This window comes from Mustela erminea, chromosome 4 (genome assembly GCF_009829155.1).
Source record: "Mustela erminea isolate mMusErm1 chromosome 4, mMusErm1.Pri, whole genome shotgun sequence".
NCBI classification, from domain to species: domain Eukaryota; kingdom Metazoa; phylum Chordata; class Mammalia; order Carnivora; family Mustelidae; genus Mustela; species Mustela erminea.
The window spans coordinates 148108227-148116910 of NC_045617.1; the positions used below are offsets into that span (position 1 = coordinate 148108227).

The 8684-nt window shown below is 44.6% G+C and overlaps 2 protein-coding genes across 2 annotated transcripts; one reads left to right on the top strand and one right to left on the bottom strand.

Moving 5' to 3' along the window:
* Positions 1-2213: 2213 nt before the first annotated feature.
* On the bottom strand, positions 2214-2731 carry LOC116587656 (histone H2B type 1-B). Its single transcript, XM_032338284.1, has one exon. The coding sequence runs from the start codon at positions 2668-2670 to the stop codon at positions 2290-2292; it is 381 nt and encodes a 126-aa protein (XP_032194175.1). The 5' UTR covers positions 2671-2731; the 3' UTR covers positions 2214-2289.
* Positions 2732-2957: 226 nt separating this feature from the next.
* On the top strand, positions 2958-3499 carry LOC116587638 (histone H2A type 1-B). The gene has a single exon (XM_032338266.1). It carries the CDS (start codon positions 3036-3038, stop codon positions 3426-3428), a length of 393 nt encoding a protein of 130 aa, XP_032194157.1. The 5' UTR covers positions 2958-3035; the 3' UTR covers positions 3429-3499.
* The last annotated feature ends 5185 nt before the right edge of the window (positions 3500-8684 follow it).

The following is an 8684-nucleotide window of genomic DNA, read 5'->3' on the forward strand; positions in this document are numbered from 1 at the left end:
TAACGGGCAGATATTGTTTTACAAGGAAGTTAAAAAGAACTGACTTAAATATGTATATTATTTAATGGAAATGAAAAGCCAAGAAGAAAGACATCAGATGTTGCAGAGAGATGCTGAAGGCAGAACTGAGAAGTCTGTGTCCTCTCATCTGCCAGGAAGCAGGACCAGAGCATTCTATTTCTAACTGTGCCCTCTTTCCCAAATCATGAACACTTTCTGGACCCCCTGTTATGTATCTTTTCCAAATTTTCAACCTCCCTCCAAATTAAAAGCCTCTCCAGCCCCACCCCCTCTGTCTTGTTCTTGGCACCCAGAACTTAGCCCAGAGCATCTCCCCTCTCCCTCAGGGACAGATCCAGATCGGGGACAGATTGAGCTCTTCTTGTCCCCAGCTCATCTTCCTTGGACAGGAAGGCAGCTAAAACTTCCCCGTGGCTGCAAGGATAATCACGAAAGTAATACAAGCTATTTTTTTCTCATTTGCTTTTTTACTCAGAAATTGCCTTTCTGGAGAAAAATGCAGATGTTTTATTAGGGAAGAGGGTGTATAAAACCTTGTAGTATTTCACTTGGATGGCTCGCCTGCTGGCTCTGCTGTGTCCAAAACTGGCCTCCCATCATATGCAGCTGGAGAGATTTTATGAGTTTTTTCTGTTTTCTCACCACTCCTCACTATAGATCCATAGTCTACCCCACAGTCCAGGCATCTGATTTTTTTTCCTTTTTTTTTTTTTTTTAAATTCGCCTTTCACTTGTTAGAGATCAGCCGGTATTCAGTACAGATGGCAAAAAGGCCTAGGTCTGAGTCTACAAACCCCAGTTTAGTTTGAACTTGTCAAATAAGGGTAAAGTTTTACGTAAAGAATCAAATGTTAGGAAGGAAGGGGAGTATGGAAAGAGAGAGGAGAGGAGAGATGAAAGGTAGAAAGCAAACAGGTAGGCAAAAGTTTTGAAGGACGAGATGAGGAAAAAATTATCCCTACCTCAGACTGTTTTGAACACGATGAGAAATATTACCACCTAGATCTCACCTCGTCAGGGTCAGAACATAAAGGTCAGTGAGTTTTAACGTGTTGGCTGAGTTTGATAATTAAAAAAAAAGGGGGGGGGTAGGGAGAATAGGTCTTTTTATAATTATTAATTTTTAAGGCCAGGGTCTCATTCACAGCTATATTTTGTGTTGCTGAGACTTGAAGTATTCATATAGTGGTGGGCTGACATTTGAGATCTGGGAAAAGATCATTTAAAGTTAAATTTTCTTCATAAAGGGGTCCTTTTAAAGAAATTCTATTGTACATTTTATTTCTTCATCCAAAGTCACTGTTGTGTGTCAACTACAGAAAATGCTCATAGACTGATGAAAAAAAAATACCGTTTTCCTTTTTTTCACCCGCAGTCAACAGCTGAGTCCTACCCATTCTCCTCTCTTCCCCCAATCCCGGACATAGACCTGCCCCATTACCTCCTCTTCATCAAGGCATTTTCTGTCTATACAGGATTATTTTTGGAGTCTGGTGTCTTTGATAAAGGTTTACCAAGAAAAAAACAGCACATCTTCCTCTCCAACCCAGGCCCTCCTTGCCAGCCAGTAAGGTGGCGCGATAGGGAAGGGCGGGAAATTCAAAACTTTTGTCCTTGTTAGAGCTGGACGGCCATTCTCCCGCCCTTCTAGTGACATTCTCGAAAAGCCATTAACACTCAGAATGGGCAATGGACCTCGGAATCTTGGGACGCAAGAAAAATTGAAACTCGTGTAGATTGGCTGTTGCCATCGGTAGACAATTGTAGTGTGAAATTAGAGTAATTCCCTTTAAACTGTGCAAAGAGCCTGAGGTATATCTCAGATGTGCCCACGAGAACCACGGGCGTCTATCTACCCAGTGTTTTACGCAAGGGAATTTAGGGTCCAGGTATAAGCCCTACCTCTTTCCCGCAGTCCAGATCTTGCCCTCTTCCCAACAGCGAGTCTCAATTAGTCATGCCCTGAGGGTCCCTCTATTCTGAAAACCTTTAACCACTTCTTTACCCTGCAGGAAAACCCCTTTTTCAGAAACATGAACATTGGGAAAATAAGAGTGAGCACTTACAAGCATCCGGAGCGTTAGGGGAAAACAGAACCTGGGATGAAAAAAAAGGTGAAATCAAAGATCACTGTTGGGGGAGATTCCTTAAGACTCAAGCTGTAGTGGTAGACTTGTACTTAACACTGCAACGAAATGGTGGTTACAGGTCTTTATTGATAAAGTGGGTGGCTCTGAAAAGAGCCTTTGGGGTTGAATCACAAGCCGCTTACTTGGAGCTGGTGTACTTGGTGACGGCCTTGGTGCCCTCGGACACGGCGTGCTTGGCCAGCTCCCCGGGCAGCAGCAGGCGCACGGCCGTCTGGATCTCCCTGGACGTGATGGTCGAGCGCTTGTTGTAGTGCGCCAGGCGGGACGCCTCGCCCGCGATGCGCTCGAAGATGTCGTTGACGAACGAGTTCATGATGCCCATGGCCTTGGACGAGATGCCGGTGTCGGGGTGCACCTGCTTCAGCACCTTGTACACGTAGATGGAATAACTCTCCTTGCGGCTGCGTTTGCGTTTTTTGCCGTCCTTCTTCTGCGCCTTAGTAATGGCTTTTTTGGAGCCCTTCTTGGGAGCCGGAGCAGATTTGGAAGGTTCAGGCATGGCTTTTCCCTAAGAGTTGTAGAAACGCCAATCGCACTCGCCACAACAAAGGTTAGTGTTGTGAAAGGTCCAGAGCTCATTCTTTTATACTTCCTCAATGCAAATGAAGTTTCAAGAATTGTCACTTCTGATTGGATAAAATGGGAGAGCTCTCGTTCTGAGGAGGGGTTTATGCAAATAAGGGATAAACAGTCTCTCTTTCTACTGGATACACAGACTAACATAGTTTGACCAATGGGATAGCTTGTAGGCTCATCCCTGAGCTGTCTATAAAAGAGGTTTGGGCGGGGTGGGGGGCAGGGGGTAGCTGCAAACGTGTTTTCTGTTTTGGGGTTGTTTCGGCTGCTAAGCTAATTTAAGTCGACATGTCTGGCCGTGGAAAGCAAGGTGGTAAAGCCCGGGCCAAAGCGAAGACTCGGTCATCCCGAGCCGGCCTGCAGTTTCCAGTCGGCCGTGTGCACCGCCTGCTCCGCAAGGGCAACTACTCGGAGCGCGTCGGGGCCGGCGCGCCCGTGTACCTGGCGGCCGTGCTCGAGTACCTGACGGCCGAGATCCTGGAGCTGGCGGGCAACGCGGCGCGCGACAACAAGAAGACGCGCATCATCCCGCGCCACTTGCAGCTGGCCATCCGCAACGACGAGGAGCTCAACAAGCTGCTGGGCCGCGTCACCATCGCGCAGGGCGGCGTGCTGCCCAACATCCAGGCCGTGCTGCTGCCCAAGAAGACCGAGAGCCACCACAAGGCCAAGGGCAAATAAAAATCTAGCCCAGGCCGCACGCATTTTATACTCAACTACAGCAAATAAAAGGCTCTTTTCAGAGCCATCCATATTTTCACAAGAATGGCTGATAACCCAGTTTGTGCTACCATGGTAGAACCAATCCTGAGTAAGCCTATAAAAAGAGAAGTTGAAACATTGAAACTTAAGGAAACAGGTAATTTATGGGCTGCGTGTGTACCCGACGTGTAAGTTCGCTACAAGAAGTTCAAGGGCTAAGGTGTACAAGCAGGAAGGAGATTTGCTTTTGACCAGTAATAAAGTTGCACAAGCTTTTCAAGTTTTCAGTTTAGGGAAAAATTTCATTCAACAAAGAAGCTATCATTCATTGCGGTACAGTTTTGTATGTAGCATTAGTAGATCCGGTGCTTTACATGCGATATTCCAAATACACCCAGGAACGCTGCCATGTAATTTCATACGAGAAAACTTGGTATTAGGAGAGATATAATGACCGAAGATCTAGGAAGAGGCAGTCCAGGCTACCCGAGATCTACTTCAAAATAACTAGCCCAACTGTCTAGAGGAGGGGGTGACATGACAAAATTGTACTCAGTTAAGTGTGCAGACCGGCAGGATTGGTAACCGAGCCTGTGGAGAATTGGGGGAATTTCAGGTTCACTTACATTTACAGAACCACACAGATTACATTTAACATGTTTCTTAAAAGGCTGGCTACGGCTCCTGTGCTTCGTGAAAGCATAAAACAATATTAATTCGCACTGAAAAGAGAGAGAGGTGGAGTTATTCATCCAATCGGATTCTCCAGTAACTCATCAATGCGGCTACCGTTCGACCAATGATTTCATCGCGCGGTTCTTTTGAAAAACTACGAGGCCAATCAGAATGCCTCTTACTGTATATAAAGGAATCTTCGCTTTGGCTCCCCAGGCTCTCGGTGTGTCTTTAGTTCCTCCCAATGGCTCGCACGAAGCAGACGGCGCGCAAGTCGACCGGCGGCAAGGCCCCGCGCAAGCAGCTGGCCACCAAGGCGGCCCGCAAGAGCGCGCCGGCCACGGGCGGCGTGAAGAAGCCGCACCGCTACCGGCCCGGCACGGTGGCCCTGCGCGAGATCCGGCGCTACCAGAAGTCCACCGAGCTGCTGATCCGCAAGCTGCCGTTCCAGCGGCTGGTGCGCGAGATCGCGCAGGACTTCAAGACCGACCTGCGCTTCCAGAGCTCGGCCGTCATGGCGCTGCAGGAGGCGTGCGAGGCCTACCTGGTGGGGCTCTTCGAGGACACCAACCTGTGCGCCATCCACGCCAAGCGCGTCACCATCATGCCCAAGGACATCCAGCTGGCGCGCCGTATCCGCGGCGAGAGGGCGTAAAGCAAACTGCCGGTTGCAAAAGGCTCTTTTCAGAGCCACCCACTATTTCTTGAAAGGGGTTGTAATTTTTTTACGGTTCCAACTACAGAAACAAAGTTACTTGCCACGGAAATCATTTCTGACGTGGACGTTTTTAGTACGAAGTGTATTTGAGTGTTAACTGGCCGAATATTCCAAGTCCCTTTATCAGGCTTCCGCAGACTTGTTAAAGAATTGCTGTTTAAGATGCATTTACCATTCCAGGGTGACATGATTGCAATTTGCTAGAGCCGTTAGACAAACTTGACATATGCACCAGGAACAGAGTGCAAACTAAGCTTGTAGTTAGACTTTCTCCAGGGAGTTTTCTCTTTTTACGTGTGCAGTGCGGTTCCTAGAACCCCTTTATATTGGTTTAGTTTGGCCTGTTCAGTTCCGACTTCATAGAGAATACCATTTAGTCTGTTGAGTTTGTAGAGGGTCCTGACCACGCCCTGTAAAAGCTTTTATTCCATTTAACATAACAAAAGCAAGTCTAACAGCAGTATCCTTACTGTTTCCAGTAATCCACAAAACATTTCATGTATCCTGACTTCAGAATCTTGTATTGGTCTGAGAAGGGACCAGGTGACAGAAACAGACCTCTGTACTCACCAGAAGACACCCACTAAATACATATATGCAATAAGACAAAAGACTTACCTATCATTATCCGAAGTTTCTCTGCCTACACAACTTAAAATCAGTGGGATGTGATTCTGACAGGCTGTTACCTAGAGTGTTTCTCCTACCCATGTCCCACCCCCCCCCTTTTTTTTAAAAGTGGTTTTTTGTTTGTTTGTTTTTAAGGTTTTATTTATTTGACATAAGAGATCACAAGTAGGCAGAGAGGCAGGCAGGGGGGTGAGGGATGAGGGGTATGGGGCGGGGAGCAGGCTTCCCGCTGAGCAGAGAGCCTGATGCGGGACTCGATTCCAGGACCCTGAGATCATAACCGGAGCCAAAGGCAGAGGCTTACTTAACCCACTGAGCCACCCAGGCGCTCTCCATGTCCCCTTTTAATAAACGCAAAATCATTCACTAAAGTGATACTTTCTTTAATTTTCTAAGTATAAAGTTATAATAAACTGATGGTAGTTCAAGGTTTTTGAGGCCTAAAACTTACACAACTTGGCAACTCTTAATAATCACAATTCACAAATCACAATTCACAAATAATCACAATTCAAAATTTAAAATACAAAATAGACAGTGAACATTATAATTGAAAGGATCCAAATTCCAATTTTACCAAAATAAAGCTGTAGCTATGACAAAGTTCAGTAAAATAGCATATTAATTTTCGAATACAACACTATAATTTTTTTGTCTTAGAATATTTTTGATGGCATATTCTGATTCCATTTTCGCTTGAAAATTATTTGAGGGCAACCCTCTCGGGTTGCCTCCCTCCTTGGAAACTTTGCGCTATTGCTCAATAAATCTTGTTTTGCTGCCCTCCAAAATACACACACACACACACACACACACACACACACACGTATATTTATGTATACGTATATACACATATATATGTACAAATATTTCCTATATATACAGTGTGAAGAGAATTCAGTATTTCCTCCCAGGCAAATTGATCACAATTTGTTTTGTTCTCTTGATAACTTAGAACTGAGTCTTAGCTTCCAAACACACTACTGGTAGTGTCATTTTTAAGACGTGTTCAAATCTGGGAACTCCTTGGTCAATCTTCTTTCATATGTGAGTTGTAAAATTTGGAAGGATTCTTCATGGACTAGCTTTTAGCTCTATACGTTTCAAATCTTGATTCATCCATACTATACACCGTTGCTGCCACTGCAGTTGCTGCAAATACACAGATATCATTATATGCATCTAGCACAACATCTTGTCTGAAATCCAGGTTTGTCAGTGAGCAGTAGGAGTACACACCATGAAACCACTCTTCCAACTGATTGGCTAGAACTGAACTATATGTGAGCACATCTGCGAATTTTTTATCTTGCTAATCCTAAACTAAACATATAGGAAGTAGATTTTCTCCTACCTAAATCCAAAAGTGTTCATCGGAACCCCCATATAATCAGGCGAAAGGTGCACTGGAATACAAAAGGGAAAATTGAGTGGCTACAAACAACAGGTGTAGCCCGCTGTGAATAAAATATCTTAATATTGAAATTTTAAAAAAAGAGAGAGAGACCAAGTGAATATACTCCCAAGGGCCTAACATTTGAGTTTCATTAGCTTCAGGGTAAATGTGCTTCTGAACACTTTCTGTGCTTTTCTAAATTATACACGGCCTTCGCCTGCTCTCCTATCTCTCTCTTGTAGCACTAGGAATTGAGAGTCGCTAGTTTGGGAACATGTAGGCCTCTGGGATAACCCAAGTTTGGCTTTGCATGCTGCTTTGGATGGTGATACCATTCTCAGAGATACCAGAAGGACAAAACATACCAGGAAGGATATAAAGTCAACTCCGAGAAATTTGAACCCTTTCGGTGTGAACGTGAGTTCCCTGGGACAATACTGCAGGATGTTACGGTTCTATTCTGGACTGCATATCATCTTCCTTTAAGAGGTCCCCATGGGAGGAACAATAAAACCAAGTTTTCACTGGAGACAGTCGAATAGCTAACCTTCATAGTTTTCCATAGGTCAAGTACCATGTGAACTGATTGGCCTGAATTGTTATATACCATTTCTTACTTTTTTTTTTTTTTTTTAAGATTTTATTTATCTGACAGACAGAGATCACAAGCAGGCAGAGAGAGAGAGGAGGAAGCAGGCTCCCCGCTGAGCAGAGAGCCCGATGCGATGCGGGGCTCGATCCCAGGACCCTGGGATCATGACCTGAGCCGAAGGCAGAGGCTTAAACCCACTGAGCCACCCAGGTGCCCCTGTTTTGTTTTTGTTTTAAAGGAGGCTCCATGTCCAGCATGGGGCCCAATACAGGGCTCAAACTCAAAACACTGAGATTAAGACCTGAGCTAAAAAAAAAAAAAAAAGTAAGAAATGGTATAAAATGGTGAAAGTCAGATGCTCAACGGACTGAACCACCCAGGCACCCTGATGTCACTCTTGATATAACACTGAGAGTCAACTTCTCTCACTGTGTCCATTTTACAGAGCAAAAACTTTAGCCTAAGACATTTTAGTTAATTAGCCAAATTCATACTACTAATAAATATCATTGACAGGCAATGTCACACCAAACCTACACTCTAAATATCTTCTGATTAATAAGATTGCCCAGAAAGGGATTCTTAGAGCTAGCTGCTCCTGTCACACAGATGAGGCTGGATGGCTAAGATATGCGGTGGCCTGGACTTGGGCTAGCTTCTGTGGTCAGAGTCCTCTGCTCAGTGGCCTGGTATGAGATGGGATGGATAGGGATGCTGTCTGGGCTTCGGGACCAGGTCAGAATAATCGTTTCCTTGGAAACATCTAGACTCTGCTACAGAGCAAGTATTTGCTTGTGTCTTACCCACAGTGTTTACTATGGACCTATATTGTCCACGATAGTAACCACTAGCCATGGATAGCTATCCTGCACCTGAAATGTGGCTAGTCCAAATTGGGATGAGCTTTAAGGGTAAACTATATACCAGGTTTCAAAGAGCTGTCTGCAAAATAGAATAAAAAAACCTCCTTAATATTTTTTATATTAGATAACTTGCTGAACTGGTATTTCCTTTATAGTGAGTTAAAATACTATTAAAAGAGATTTATGTGTTTCTTTTCTACTTCTTTAAATGTGGCTACTAGAAAATGCCAAATGAGTGATACAACTCTTACTGTATTTCTGAGGAAAAGCACTAGCATACAGAGGATCGTTACACTGGCTCACTGATTGGAAACTAACAAGCTATATTCTTGATATCACCAATCCGCAGTATTAGTGACAC

Coding starts and splice junctions, on each gene's coding strand:
- LOC116587638 (XM_032338266.1), top strand. CDS start 3,036: ATGTCTGGCCGTGGAAAGCAAGGTGGTAAAGCCCGGGCCAAAGCGAAG.
- LOC116587656 (XM_032338284.1), bottom strand. CDS start 2,670: ATGCCTGAACCTTCCAAATCTGCTCCGGCTCCCAAGAAGGGCTCCAAA.